This window comes from Melospiza georgiana, chromosome 3 (genome assembly GCF_028018845.1).
Source record: "Melospiza georgiana isolate bMelGeo1 chromosome 3, bMelGeo1.pri, whole genome shotgun sequence".
Classification (NCBI taxonomy): Eukaryota; Metazoa; Chordata; class Aves; order Passeriformes; family Passerellidae; genus Melospiza; species Melospiza georgiana.
The window spans coordinates 37,640,641-37,657,467 of record NC_080432.1 but is presented as its reverse complement, the minus strand read 5'-3'; the positions used below and the strand labels follow the sequence as shown (position 1 = coordinate 37,657,467).

Sequence of the window (16,827 nt, the reverse complement as noted above, 5' to 3'; positions counted from 1 at the left end):
CTACATAATTTTTCTAACCTTTTTTAATCCTGCTGGTAACTGCCCATTCCCACAAAATTTTGTCCAACTGAATTCTAGGGGCTCTCTATTCACTTTATAAGGCAGTGCCTTAACTATTTTGAACAAATCTGTCAGTTTTATTGAGTTTCCTCTAATTCTAATACTCCAGTATCTGGTAAATAGCAGGTCTTCTTTAGCCTAAACTATGTGATGGTGTTTAGGTACAAAAAGCCTAAAATAATAAAACAATAGTTGATTTCTTTGGAAATCTAAGTCAAACTTGATTCACTGAAACAGTAATATTTTTGGTCTCACATAGTGTTCCTGACATACTTTATTTACTGCAGCACACCTTCTCAGCTCAGCTAGTATGATTATACGGAAGCAAACCTGCAATCAATATATTTTTCTCTTTCTCTAAAAGATGCAGGTGCTTACATTAACAGCATACTAAGGAAACATAGCAGAAATATGCTAATTGAAATGTTCTTTAAAAAAATATACTTACAAAGTCAGATTGCTTATCCTTTAGAAAATATGGTGACATATACATCCAGTAAGTACAAAGCATTATCCACACAATTTTTAGTCTGCTTTATTATCACAATAATGACACTGCCCTGAATCCCTATACAATGTGTATTATCCATTCTGCTGTGGGTGATCCACAACTAAAGCCAAGTGTTGCACAGTGTGATTACAAGGGCAGCACCGAGAAGCTTAAAGAAAACACACAGGATTTTCTAACACACACACACACACACACACACCCCTTGCTTGCAGGTATCTAAAGACAACAAGTGGAAAATGGGGACTTTGGAACACCAGATAGTGTTGAATTCATGGATATAGAAGTTGTAGGATGTTTAAGAAGCCACCTACCAGTGTGATGTCTCGGGAAGCAGCAGCTGCACTCATGTGTAAACTGGGTTGCCTGACAGAACTGCTGCAGTCCAAGGCTCGAGCAAAGGTGCCAACCGCACTGCAACAGAGGAACAGGGAGCAGCAGTAAACACACAGAAAGATGTAACCCCGAGTACCAGACTGTGCCATATCTATAACAGTGTCCTTTTCCACATGCAAGCCACATACTGATACTGTTTTCAGATCTTTGGTAACAAAGAACAACTTGATAAAGACAAATCACTAAACACTGCAGCAAAAACTCCGACCTTCTGCCTCCAAAAGTAATTACATACATATAAGGAACAGGAGCTCAGAAACAAAAGATACTCAGAGAATTCTCATGTACCAACCTCTTAATCTATAGAATTTTAAATTAATTATGAAGTCAAAGGTTCTCCATAGTTTGAGGTTTACAATCAGGACTATTATTTCTAAAACTCCAATGATATAATAGTGCTTAAAAATTATAATTCAGATTAAAAAGGGGGTTCACCACATCCATATGAGGAAATCAAAAACACTTCATTCCCTTCAGTAGTACATGTCTTCTACTCCCATCGTCTACCTTTCATGGCAGTGAGCCTAAAAAAGCATGTTAGCTTCATCTAAGGTACTCCCAAAATTCCTGGTGTTGTCACAGGTTTCAAGCAATAATTAAATAAATGGATCTCTCAACGTACTTAAAGCATTCCATTATTGAAATGGAAATATTTTTTCCAAAACTTCACGTTCTTTTCAACTTTTGTTGATGAATTGCACATGACATCTATTATACTTAGACTGTTCTAAACTGTAAATATTTCTTGGAGAGAGGTAAATATTTCTTGCAAGTACACCTATGTATCATGCACAGTGAAGGAAAAGGTGCATAGAGAATTTGACTGGGCCCAGCCTATCATACAGGAAATGAGCAAAGATGCAGTGACACAAAATATTATCAATAAACAGATCAGAAGTTTCTCCAGTACCTGGATTTGTATAATGACTCTTGAGGTGCATTCAGAAAAAATCTATTTGTTGCAGTTATGACATAATCCCTTTTAAAGGCAAAGACCCAGTTACAGATGTAATGCAGAGCAATCCACTGGCGTAGGGACTCAAGCCTCACTCAGCAATTGCACCCCACACAACTTGCAAGTGCAGAATTATACCAATGGTGAAGGTCACTGACAAATAAATACACCTTGCTGTATCCTATAAATCTGATATTCAACAGTGAAACAATGTGCATCAAGACTTTAACTCACTGAAGTTATAAATGATCATGGAGAAACAGATAATAAAGTACGTTACCACAATTTTATCTTTAATCTCAAAAAATTTATTACTGAATGCATGTTTCAGTACTTGCTGCCACAGTCTTACAAGCTAAGATTTAACAGCAGTGATTCAGACCCCCTGATATTAACTGCTTTTCTAAAGGCTGTGGAATAAATAAGTGATATTGAAATGTTTTTTCACAACCTTTGCTCCCTCTTTGTGGAGATGGTAAATATGAGAAAACACATACACATTCTATTTCCCCCCCCCCAAGCTTGGCAGTACATAAAACAGTATTTGTGCACAAATCCCTCCCAAGAATAAGGCTCTATTATGAACACATTTCCTGATAGTCTGTCAACCCTTTCAACATGCTGCCATTGATAAGGGCTGTAGCTAAGCAGTCTTTCCTGTGATCCTTCTGTCCCTATAGCTCAAACCAGTGAATGTGGCATGACTGCATTTCCCTTCTGCTGCTACCTGCTAGCTTCTTATCTTCCTTTTTCATAATTAAAATTATTTTCTTTTGACCATATTTCTAAAATAAAGTCTGAGTATGTTATGAACACTACAAAGAACATTCTCACAGTCATTCTCTGGCAGATCAAACTTGTGAGGCTGACTTCAGAGCCCCAGAGTATTTTGTTGCTCAGAATGTAAAGCCAAAATTAAGGGACAACATAAATAATAATGTAATTATTATATTATTATTAATAATTATTCTGAATAAGTGATAGAGAGGTAAGAACTGGTGCATCAGTGGGCATTGCTTCCAGTGCTGCATAGAGAAGGAGAAGACTGCAGCTCTCAGAGGAATGCTGTATTTTGGAGTATGTGAGAGCAAAAACAATTAATAATAAATAAAACACACAAAGACAAAATGAAATAACAAAAACAATAGAATAAAATATAATAAACACAGTCTCAAACATAAGGAAACAAATATCATAATAACAATATGATATAAACAAATAAATTGTACATAATAAAATGCAGGCAGTGTACCATTTGGGGTGTCAGTAGTGACAGCAGAGGGGGTGTGGATGGTAAGGGACAAATTGGGGGGCCTAGAGGTGTGAGGCATGTCTGTGGCTCTCTGGAAATCAAACTAACTTCTAGTTCTCCTTTCTGTAGAAACTTGTGAAAAGCAGTGAATTCCCAACTAAGTGTAGAAATTCTAGAGCAATTTGCTATTAAATAGTAACTAGGTTCAAAACTAAATAGTGAAATATAATGTTTTATATAACCTAGGTATGCAATTCACATCCAAATTCAATACTAATCTTAGAAATCACTAAAATACCTTATTTTTTATGTTTTTCAATTAAAAATACAGATATGAAGTATATATTGATGCAATGTCAAAATCTACATTGGCCACTTTTCCTTGCATGCTTTTCTTCTAATTCCACTATTTGATTATTTTAGAAAAGGAACAAAATAAATAGCTAAACAATGTCAATTCCAGAAGACACAGTATTGTCTTCATCTACTTAAAATAAAACTCAGTATTAAGCCGACACAAGTTAAACAGTCACACCCTAACCACTCACTTTTCTTAACAAACTTTCAGTATTAATGTCTTGTCAAGTTTGCACAATTCAAAGAATAATTGTAAATAGTTAACTGAAATGATATTTAATTCAGTAATAACATTAATAAACTGTCAACGCAAAAAACTGTGCTCAGCAAGCTACTTATGAATTATTCAATGTGTAATTAAAATACTTGAACTCCAAATGGAAACCAACACTCCCCACATTTTCCAAAAGAAGCTAAAGCCAAAAGTCACACAGACAGTGAATTACACAGGTGGCAGAGAGATGGACAAGACAAACAACTGGTATTATCAGCAGGGAGATCACTCCCTGCACAGCCTGCATCAGCAAGCAGCTGTAAGAGCTTTGAGGGTTAGACCAAATGATCCAGTGTTACTTTAATTCGGTTTTCCTTGGTTTAATTATCTTAAAGAGCAGAACCAAGAAGATTTATAACAGATTGCAGATGACAACCATACAAACAAAACAAATGGACATAGTTCAGTGCCAGGATCTAAGACTATGGAATAAATCCACAAGTTCAGCAAAACTCAACAAGGTCTATGTCCAAAAAACTTGAGAGATTGCTGCAGTTGCTATGCCTGTGTGCCCTGCATTTAAGCAAAATTTCAGATTGGAATTTGAACACAGAAAATACATTGCTCCAAATTACTTATAGTTCAAGTCTAAGGCTTTAAAGGAAATAATTGTTCAAATTTTTGTTTAAGATTAAATAGTAGTAGTCAAAGAAATTAAGATGCAGCAAACATAAGAGACTGTCCTAACAAGCTTCCAAAGATGTGGTGGCTCATCAGTAACTAGTTCTGAAAAGAGCTATTATTTATCAAAGAAAATCTGGAACCACTGCAATTCTACATCAGGATAAAAAGCCTCTGCTTCTCCCAACAGCAACAGCAGTCCAGCATCAAATCAGATCCAGAAAGTTCAGGGCAGGCAAGGAACTCTCAATTTCCTTCTGCCTTGTACTGTTGAAAATCCAGCCAAGACATACATCTTTCTCAATCTGAGGATGCTTACTTCAAAACTTCACTTTTTTTAACACTGCTTGCCTGTTTCACAAGCAGTGAGTATACTCTGGACAAAGCTGTTGGAAGTGAGGCACATCTGTGCAGACATAAATTTGTAAATCCACAATTCTCCACTGATACTCGCAAACTAATGAATGAGACCTATGCCTCACCTCTGAGCTAATATTTTTGAGGAAAACAATTAAGTGATCTTTGGTGGTTTTCTACATATTAAGAAAGAAAACCTTTTGTATTCCCTGTCTTTACTCCAATGTTCCTCTTCAAACTAAATTGGAAGCAGTCCTAAAAAATGACATCTCAGACTGGTCTGAACTTAAAAACCAGTCAATTAATATCTGAGTGCTCTATAAGAGATTATTGTGATACTTAAAATATTGGAAAGAAGGGGAAAAAAACCATCTTCAGTAAAGACACATGCAAGCAACAAAAGAGTAATTTAAAACTGAACATACACAGGAGATTTTTACTACTCAGTTCTGCAAGTCTGACCTGCAGAATGTATTCAAAGTAAAATGATGCTGTTAAAAAAGATGTTTTCTTTGCATTTCTAAGCAACTGCCTGTACAGTGCTATGCTTCATTATTATAACTTCAGGTATTTACAGCACAAAAGGAGATGGCATTATAAACATGAAAAGCCACCTGCCACTATTCTTTTGCTGAAAGACTCTCAAAGTTAGAGTACGCATGACATGATATATAGATGTATGATACGACCATACATTTCATTGCTATATGAATAGAAATGAAACATATGGGAAATCTTTCTTATTCAACAGAAATAGAATCCAATAGACAAAAGTAGTTTAATTCACAGGATGTTATTTAAGGCATCATCTCTATGACATCCTGCAATTCACAGTCACAGAGGAGGAGATGTACAGCCCCCTAAAAGCAGGTCTGTGAAAAGTCTGCTATGGAAATTTATTCTTTATACTGAAATAGATCAAAGGTCATGAAAAAAAAAAAAAATTCAGCTCTAAGTCTGAATTCGTTCTTTTCAAATGAATTTGGGTCAAGAAGTACAGCAATACAAAATACACAAAGGAATAAACATATACTAGCCAGGCATGATAGACAGGCAGAAACAGAATTTTTGATACACCTGGTAAACTTGATGTGAACATATTTTTCCTTTTTACTGCCAAACCATCTGCCTACCATTAGATGCTGTAATTCACCTTGCTAGCAAACATCCAATTTTGTGAGCACAGCATTGGCATCAAGATTTTTCACCATTTTCGCTGCATAATTTTATGTTGCAATTCTGCCATTAAATTTAATTACCTCTTTTATGAACTTCAATTCCTTTTACTTCTCATCACCTCCAGAGAATTCAGAAGCATTGTAATACCAAAGACTGCAAACCAATATCTTTTATGTATTTATTTTCATTTATGAGCTTTGGGAATCTGGTCTACTGCCACTGACTACATTGAATTATTTCACAAGAACAGAGCACTACTTTTTGATCACACCTGTAAATGTTTTTACTCATGGTTCTCAGTTAATGAATGCATTATTTTCCTCTGTATAATGAAAGACACCTTGCCAGTTGAAGCTGCATTGTGTTCCCTTCCCCACTGTAAGATAAATATAACAATTATAGAGCTTCTCCAACTGCTTCAAAATACTGTAAGCACTTTTAACATAGTAGCCAACAGAAAATAATTATAATCAATGTCCTAGAGCAAATGGAAAAGTGGGAACAACACAGGAAGGATAAAGCTTTAATTTAACATGAGTAACAACTAATTTTCCATTTTTATATGGTTTTACATCAAAAAATAAGCAGGCATTCAAATGAAGAGAAATATGTCAGATAGAGATATGTAATGCCATTTTAATGTCATAGAAATCAAAGTACAAAATTTTAAGGTAGAGATGCAATGCTTCAAGGCTATTTTAATTAGATTTCAAAACCCTGGTTTAGTTGGGAATAAGCTGGGACCACAAATGTCTGTTAAATAGCTTCATTTAGAAATATATTCCTTCCAGAAGACTATGTTAGTAGTGTAGTTAGATGAAGCAAAATAAAAGAACGACATTCTTAATGGTTTCACTGAATCATCAAGCATATAAATGGAACCAGAATGTACCACAAATGTATCATGCAATGAATTGTAGACCAAATTAGCAGATAGCAAGAAGATTTTTAAAAATAAAAAAAAAAGGTCATTTCTTGAGCTCTCAGCATCTGTCCAGACCAGAGCCCACACCTCCTATTGCATTTGAGACTGGGCAAGATATTTTTTTTACTCTAAAAAACCAAAAGAAGACAGGACTCTTATGTTATATGGTCAATAGGAATGCTTCTGTTTTAGAACACTGCGTCTTATGTTATATAGACAATAGGAATGCTTCTATTTCCTAACACTGTGCAGCTTGGGACAGAATCAGAAAAAGACCATAAGATCTGGTAATGAAATGAAGTACTCCTTGTATATTAGAAATTATAAGCAATTGATGACTGGAGGAAACAGAGTGTATCTAAATCAGCTCAAATTAGGAATGCCATACCCAGTGTTTTTATCTTCTTCATTTTGGCTAACAAAAAACAAAGTATCTTAATGCATCCCAGCTGGGTTCCTGTTAAAAGTAGTTCCACACACTCACAGATATTTAGTCCGCAGGACTTGATTAGAGTTATGCCTAAAAAAAAATCTGTTCAAAATGTGCAGTGGGACACTGGGCCCTCAGCGCCAAACATTTCAATTCTACAAACCCATTTTTACTATACTGAACTATTCCCTAATGTGGGCAGATCTAAATGGCTGTTGCAGCTTCTCAAACTCCTGTCCTTTGAAGCTGGCAGACACAGAACATGGCCAATGCACAGGACAGAAGGCAAACTGGTTGGCGCAGTTGTATCTTACTTGAATGCAGTACAAAATGCTGTTGGACTTTTCATTGTCACAGCACAAACATTACCCAAAAGACAACTCAAACCCAGAAAACATTAGCCTCAGGCTTCTCCTAACAGATGCTTTTGCTAGTTCAAGCAAGAGTCTTGAGCCAAATTATGCTTCAGTAGCAGCAATAAGGTACTCCCAAGATTTGTGTGTCAGGCAAGACTACTTGGGGAGGCCAAGTTTACAGATCTTTCCACTTTTTTACAAATCTCCACCATTTTTTGGGCACTGTTACCTCTAATTTCTGCACAGGATAGGCATATTCTTCCTTTCTACACAAGAAATGATGGAATAGTAGGGCTCAGTGAGAAGCCCAGACTGACCAGGCATATAAACCTAGAGAAAAAGGCCTCTCATTCCTGAGGCAGTAAACAAACCCTGTAAGACCAGGAAAGCTATGTGCCCAAGGTAGCTAAAAATATAAATATACTTGTAAATGGGCAACACAAATAAAGAGTATTTAAACACCTTCTGAAAAAACAACAAAGCTGCCTGTGAGATTGAAAAAGCTAAAGGATTTAAGGACAAAAGCAACTCTTCTTTTAAACAGATCAGACTGGGGAAAAAGAAAAGAGAAGAAATAAAAAACTCAATTCCTTCTAATCAACATCTAAAAGGGATCACTTGAAAATGCTTTTAAAATGTCAAGCACAATAGCATTCACATACTTAACAAATACCACACCTGGGAAGGTACTTAAGAAAAAAATTATTCTTGTCATATTTTCAAATTTTCAGAACTAAACATAACCAGAGAAAGATCATTCCCACTGGAAATCCAGCAGGCACAGCCAATGCTCAGAGAACCTCAGTTAGCAGAGGTGTCTGTAAGCACTGTTCAGTGCATCATAACACCAGCTCTCCACTGTTTCTCAAGCAGCTTTTAATGGTCCTGTATAATGGCCCAGTATAAATGCTGTACCCACACAACACCCTGAATTGAAAGCTGCCACCAAATCATCACAGAACAATTTCTCTAGAAATTTGCAAAAATCTGTCTCAGAAGCCACTTAGAGCATCCTGTGAAAACAAGTCTATAGGAGCTTGGAAACAATTTCTGTCAGCTGAAAAGCAACTTCTAAAGATGAATGGAGCTCTGTGCAAGAACATCCACAAAGCTGCACCTGAGTAATACCTGATGACAGATCAGGTACTACTCTTGTGGTATCCAAGTACCCCAAGACCTTGGATAGTAATAATTAATCAGCCATGATACACTATAACAGAAACCATCTTTACAGAAATGCTTTGACTTTAAAATAAATGCAGACTTGGTCAGGGCACAGCATTGCAAAGGATGTCTTAAACAACAGGAGGAGAGAAGGATATTCTTTATTTATTTAATTATTCTCTCTTCCTTCCCAGCAGGCTGCTTACTGCTACATTCCTCTGGGAACATTTTTGGCTCCACAGAATACTGCTTCTGCTCCCCAGAGTGGCTGAGAAACAGCAAATAGTGGAATTTTAAAGCAATGTATGAACTCTTCCAAAATTCCCAGTCTTTACACAGATGTGTCTTTAGGGCACACCATAATAAACTGGCCATACATCTCCAGGTATTATATTGCTGGTGAAAAAGCAGTTTGGATTCTTGGTTACTACGGAACATCTACCAGACCCTGTAACTTTTTGAACACCTGTTAACACCTAAACTCCTCTGTCTTGCTTGAAAATTCAACAAGGGCAGGTAAAAAAAAAAAAAAAACTTTTAGTACTTTATAGAAAGGATACAACATTTCAAGTGGAGTAAGGAAAAAAATCAAGTGAATCAGCACATGAACTGTAAATGAGTAAATCAGCATCCCATATCACTATGCACATAAGCTGGAAAATATAGAGCAACTTTTTTTTCTGTTTTTCTTCCTGATTGTTTTTTCAAAAGGGAGAGAGAAAAAAATCCCAAAAACTAGAACCCATGTAAAAGGATTATTTGCCTAAAAAGATTTGAGATTACATTCAGCAAGCAGGTCACATAAAATACAGGAGATGGATTTTTTCAGGATAAAATCCATATGTGAACTGTGTTCTCTGCTATCATTAGAACAGAATCTTTGTAACTATGAATCAGAGGACTGGCAAAACCTGCTATATCCTATGAATGTAGAATTTCCCTTCAGTAAGAAACCTACAAATTTTGGAAGATTTTTTTTTTAAGTAGATACATAATTTTTAAGGTATTTATTAATTCAAAGCACTTTGATGTTGTCTTCATAAATCTGCATAATCATGTTAATTTATAAAATTGAGCTGACTTGATTTTTTTCACTAATGAAATACATGACTTCAAAACTTTATTTCAATATTCATCCAAAATAATTATTCAGCTTACATGCATATGTGGCAAGTTCTTAACCCATTTAATTTGTTAACATTTTCTTTATTTCTACTCTTAACCTCTATTTTACACCATGAAATTCCAAGTACTTTAAAACACAAGACTCTATTATCATTATTAGTATTGAAACAATTTATTCTGAGGGGAAAGCAAACTGATATCTACATTCAAAGTATCAAATTCTACTATAACCTGAAATACAGGGAGTGTATCATTATTCCAAAACTCACTCTCTTTTTCTGCCTCCTGCATTGGTAGCTTCAAGAAATTACAAAGGGTCATGGTCTGATTTTCTCTTTAGCTAACTGTGGGAGAGAGAAGGGCTCACAAAATGGCAAACAGGATGAGTAACATGATATAGGGGAATGAATAGTCAGTAGAAAAAGGAAAAGGATTTTTGATGAGAGGATTTTAATCTTACCGTGCTACAACTAAAAACTGGTCAATCTGACGGTCAGTAAGGGGGCTATCTGGATCCCATACTTTTACTTCCAGCTTTGCCTGTTCTCTGTCATCTAATTCTCCTGTCAAAAGGTAGATGGGACAAAACACTTATTACTCACAATGTTTTTCTTTGTGCAGTTCTTGCACCATGTTTAAAAGAGACATTGTACATTTTTAAACATATACACATACACACACATGATTAACAATCATCAGCAGTTATCCAGTTAAATTCCATAATGCAGCATCACCAAAATAAATACCTTCCCCTAACATCAGCATTTCAATTTAAGGAGCATTCTTAGGAGGTGAAATACCAATGAACCTTAATAAAATGTTATTATAAAGTTGAAACCATACCCTAAGTAACCAACCAGCGGCTTCTTTAAATTGCTTGTCTAGTATATCAAAGTTACTGTCACACTTAAGCCGTACTAAATTTAATTTTACACTTAATCAACTTTAGCAATTAAATTCTATCCAATTTGTATTCTATGCCTTGAAAAAATAAATCATTATGCAAAAATGCTGTCTACTGCATTTAAGCCTTTTTTAACCTCTTCAGCCACTACATTATCTGTACTGTTAAAAACAAGAAAGTTACTATATACTGCACCATCATTTCCCAACTTCATTTATGTCAACAAAACAATTTCTGTACATGCACATGGCTGAAACAGTGGGGGTGGTTTCCAAAATTTATTTTGCCCTATATACATTGTTACAAGAATATGATTTGTACTGCATGGAAGGACAGTGAAGTGTGAATTTGGTACAAGGATTCACATTCATAAAACTTGATCTTGTCTTGCCTACTACACCAATAACTTGTCCTGTAAAATAAGAAACATTTCAGAGGCTGATGGAGGAAGCACCACCTGTGCTACCAGTACAAGGAGATTTTCCCGTGGGATGTAGCCAACACTTTTGTGGCCACCAGAGATGACAACAGTCAAGTCAGAATCACTGTCTTTCCCTGCTGTTTTAGAATAGGAGGGTGTTCTTCCCTCAGCCAACATGCAAAAACCACTAATGTTTAGCTGGTTGCCAGTACTTCTCTGTGACTTTTACAATCTACTGCAAGAATGAAAACCTGTTGTCAGATGCAGCCATTCCACTGCCTTTGAAAATCTGGGCTGTGTAGATCCCTCTCTGATCACACAGAAGATTACTTTATTCTGTGCTGTTTCTTATGACTTATGACAGTCTTCTTATGACAGTCACATTCTCAGAAAAACAGCCAGTCTAAACATGCACAGTATCATCAAGACATGAAACAACCTGTACACTTGAGAGACTGGAAGCAGACTGCAAACCAAGTACTGGCTCTTCTCAAATCACATAATATATGATGACTTCTAGCACATTGATTCTGCAAAGAAATTAAAATGTGGTATATATTTATCCCTAGCAAACACACAAGTTAGAACTGCACCATGCTGTCTGGCTAATGTTTCAGGAACAAATTTCACAGTCACATTCTCAGAAAAACACAGTAAATTACTTTCTTCCAATACACAGGCAATAAAGCACTGGCTGCCTAATGGGACTTCAGCTTCTGTTCAAGCTAATTCACATCCAATACTGAAGACAAACTGTTAATTTCTGGCATCTTGGAAAGGATTTTAGAATTATAAACTTATCCTATCGATTGCACACCTGTCAATACATTCATTTCTTCCATCTGTGACAGACACATTGTGGGTGATGTTCTAAATTTTATAAATATTCTCTGAGTACTTCATTTCAATCTGTTAATAGTTAGTTTTTAAATACCTTTAATGTTAGTTAACCATTTCAGGACATCATAGTCTGGGGATCAAACATTATTCAGGTAGATTATACTTCTCACCATGAAAAAACATCATACAAACACAGCTCCAATATTCAAACAAAACATGTCTTCTGAATCAAGTTTTCAAAAAGAATAAAAAAACTGCAATATTACAGTTCGTACTTTAATTAGATGAAACGAAACAATTGCTACTATAAAGTGTTGTAACTCTTCATAAATGTGAATGTCAAATATTGCCAAGCGGCATTTGTAATGGCAGTAGACATAAATAGGATATAAGCAATGGAATATCTATACCAAAATAATCTATACACATCTAATAATTGCAATATTAAATATCTGCAAAAATGGCAGAGGTTTCGAGAAAATAGGTGGAGTCTGCCAAGCTGCACTTTCAACAGCTATGCAATTCCTGATTTTCCACTTACATGGCAGGATATAATCACTTAAACAGGGAAAGTAACTTAAACAGACCAAACCATGGAGGCAGTCAAACAGTGCTGTAAAAACCTCAGAAAAGTTCATTTCAGGAATAAGTATTTTGTTGACTTCCTTTGCCTGTGCTGAAAGCATTAGTATAGGAGGATCACATAATATAAGTAGGTCTTTGAAAATAATGATTATCAACCCTCTGTGTTTTACTTGAGCTGTCAATCCTTAGCTGATCATGCCTGTACTGCATCCCATAGGATTTTTAACTTAGCAAACCACTTTAAGATGCAATTTCTCTGTTAGCACATCAACATTTATCTTATACATTGTTGAATTTGACACCAAAGTATAAGACATTCAAACTGAACAGATGATAAAGTTGTCATAGTATAAATTTGTTATACTGCAAAACCCAGCTCACAAAGGAATGGGGGAGTTTTACTTTCACCATTTCAGTGCATCTGAGAAGTTCAGTTTAAAGGTGTCACCTTCCCTTACCACCAGCAGCATTTCAATTACAGCTTCTGAGAAGTACTGAGAAGGAATTTTTTTTTAATAACTGATATACCATACCAGTATATACAACTTATTCTAATCACTGCTTACAATTTTATTACAGCCTGTCTAACCCTGATGACTAATTGGAAAACATTAGTAGATTGTCAGAAATACATCTGGTTTACTCTTCATCAATCATTCAATTCCTTATTTCTCATGAATGTCTTCTAGTAAAAAGTAAGAATTTTCTTTAAAAAAAAAAGTTGAAAAGTCTTGTATTTCAATTAGTCATTTTAGACAAATGAAAGCATGATGTGCCCCTCTAAAAAAAGGAATAAAAAATTTACTAAACAAAAATAAACTAAATGTATTTAAAATGAGGAACGTGAAATTAAAGATCTAAGTAGTCTTTTAGATTTCTCTTTCTGCAGATAAATACCCCAAGGATAACTAGTACATCAGATTCAGCATGATTTTATGTTCTTCTTGTATCCAACTAAAAGAAAATTACTTTCAATACAAACAGCTTCTTAGAGTGAAATTCTTTGAATTTAAACATGAAAATACTGCAATATAACATATTAAGAAACTGAAATATGAATCTCTAAGCTAGGTTTTATTTTAAAAATTATTGTCAATGAAACAATACAAATCTAATTTTTAATGAAAAACAGTTGATGAGGTGTCTGATTTTAAAGACACCTTTGATGTATAAAGTTTTATTTATGTATTTTGCACAATTTGCACTATTTTTCAAAAAGCTTTTATTCTCCTTCTCAAAAAGTAATTCAGCCATTAATTCAATTCAAACATGCAAACTGAACACCTGCAGTACTCAGTTTGCTGAATGAACCCAGATTTCAGGATATGCAAAACAGAGGTGCCAGTTGCTGGATCCTTAATTCCACAGGACAGAAAATCTATGGCTGTGGGGTTTTGGTCATAGTAAGGCAGTGGATCTCTCCATGGACAGAAGTGGCCACCAGACCAAGAGTTCCAACCACAGAGTTCCTCCCAGTAAGCAAATTCATTTATTCATCCAACCTCCTGAAATCAGCCAGCTTTGATGTGTGTGTCAATTCCTCAGGCTCACCGGACACCTCAGCAGATAAATGTGGAGGCATTTTTAAAGGCTCACATTCTTAATGCTTAGCACATGTATCAGAGTTCAATCCAGTGTCTTCACCTCTGTGGTTCAGTTTTGTACTTGTGGAACAGAAATATCTCTTAGCTAACATTGGAAGGATGAGGAAGAGAGGTACTTGTTGGTTCTTATCCTCCCCTAGATCAGTTTAGCATCCAACACAATGAAATTTCTTTCACTGAAATATGGATTTAGCAGATCAAGCATTTAGCAGGTTGTTGCCAGAACTCTTTGGGAGTATACTACCTGCAGGTAATCCTAAATGGTTTTTTGAACATAGTTTCCTGTGTTGTTTGTGTACTATTGTTTTAAAAATAGGCAACAAATCAGTGAAAATGAAGTTTCAGTTCATGAATCACATTCTCATGCTGCTATTTAGACAGTCTGCAAACATTTTCTCTGACTTGCAGAGGAGAAAAATAGAATCACATTGAATTTTCTTGTACTGTATATGAGCAAAGTTCCAGACATTAAGCCTGTCTGTCTAATGCAAAATCTGAGCTTTCTTCTTGGATGAAAAGTACATTAGTTCCTCACTAAAAGAGTCAGTATATTCATTCTGCATAAAATTCTTATTACTCATTTTTATTTAATCTTTTTATCATTTGAAATTCTCACTAGTACAGATTAAAAAATTCAGAAGAAAAGTTCAAAAATTAACACTTAACTCTTCAAAAAATATAATGGAATTATGTGCAAATAAGTTCTCTGATCAAAATAACATGAGAAAGCTTAGATGAAAAGTGTAGGCAAAAGAAAAATTATTTGTTTCCCTTTCAATTTCAAACCAATCTCCCCTCTGCCTTAGCTTGCCTGACAGAGGTATATTCAGCTTTTAATTATTCAGGTAAGGAATTATACGTTTATGTAAATCTCATGTTAAAAATTTATGAATGTAAGACACGTATAAGGACTAGAAATTAAAATCAGGCTATGCATAGAGACTATAAATGAAATATATTATGTGATAAAGGTCTGTTACTTGTCTATAATCATTTAAGCTGCTACTGGGCATTTTTAAAGCCAATAAAACATGCATAGTCCAGTCACCACTTATCCTCTAGAGCTTGAATGTATAAAAACATTTAATCATTCTGCACTTGAAAAATCCCTTTTGAAATAGAACTGCCTCCTATGACCTTAAAGCTTTCTCAGTGTTCAGCCTTGCAGTACTTATAATCTAATCACTGATAATCAAAAGACAAGCACTCATTAAACAGTCAGAGCTTCAATTCATCATGTTCTAAATTCCTAGAAATTAACAGAAAGAATTGCACTTGAGCTCAGAACAAACTGAACTGCAAACACACATTAATGACCAACTTCTACATAATGCAGCATCAAGGATGGCTGGCTTATGGAAATGCCCAGTGCTGGAAGGAAGGAACAAGTGAGGCTGCCTCTTTCTCAAAACCCTACAGAACAGTTTTCAGTTTTGCTGAAATTCCTGAAATAACAACAGATGAGGCACTAGGGTTTTCAGGAAAGCATGGTGAAAATTATTCTGAGTGCAAATAAAAGAATAGTTGAACATTGCATATGAATATTAATAGTATTTAAAATACTTGCTTTTGAAAAAGGGATACTATAATGCAGAGACATTTCTTCTCAAAATAAAACAAAAACAAACAAACAAAAAAACCTCAAACCAAAACAAACCAAACAAACAAAAAAAATCCCACCAAACAAAAAAAACCCACACCAAAACCCTGACTAAATTAAAAGGAAATCTGTGGTCCTGCAGTTTTGTGTTGTGTTGTTTTTTTGGTTGGTTTTTTTTTTTTTTTAAGCCCTAATGTTAAAAATACTCAAATTCCTTGTTACTTAAGCATTCTAAAGAGAAAAAAAATCTTTTTGTGTAAATAAATGTAAAGAAAATCCTTTAGACAAGAACTTTTTGTTTAGGATGAATATATCTTGACTTATTAAAATGTAAAAAACCACATTTCATCTGCTATTTGTTTTTTCATCTTCTACAGAATAAACTTAGAAGAAAAATCAGACTTGCAGTAAAACAGCAAAGAAACAACATTCTGAACTTACAGTGAGTCCTTTTAGGTGAAGTTACTGAGGTAGAAAATACCAGCAAAGTCAATTAAACACTAAGACTTGCTGTTTGAAAAGTGATTGGAGTGCCCAGGGGGATAATAAGCACATACACAGCACACAATAAATAACTGTACCCTTCATAAGGCTGACTACCTGACAGAACTCATTTAGTATTTGAACAATCACAGCCAAGGCTCTACAGCTATTATTAGCAATAAAAATCTTTCTGACAGCAATCATGCCCAACCTGCCACACCAACAGGCAGCACAGACCATTCCTGCTGCACTGCAACCACTTGAACCATTTCCTTCAAGCTGCAGAGAAATAGGAGCTTCATAACAAACACAACACTAATAACAGAAGCCTAAGTCTCCTCAAGGAGCTAAAGACAGCAGAGTATCATGGCTCTTTTTTCACAAAGACCAAAAACTTGATTGACCTCAAGCATAAATCAAAGTTGAGAAAG

The 16,827-nt window shown here is 35.2% G+C and overlaps 1 protein-coding gene across 3 annotated transcripts in view; it reads right to left on the bottom strand.

Moving 5' to 3' along the window:
• MTA3 (metastasis associated 1 family member 3) overlaps positions 1-16,827 on the bottom strand; it is a 167,606-nt gene that overhangs the window by 103,575 nt on the left and 47,204 nt on the right. For all 3 annotated transcript variants that reach the window (XM_058020133.1, XM_058020134.1, XM_058020135.1), the window contains exons 7-8: positions 10,420-10,522; positions 883-982 (exon numbers count right to left, since the gene is read on the bottom strand). In XM_058020133.1, coding sequence (XP_057876116.1) covers positions 883-982; positions 10,420-10,522 — 203 coding nt within the window. The remainder of the gene's footprint in view (positions 1-882; positions 983-10,419; positions 10,523-16,827) is intronic.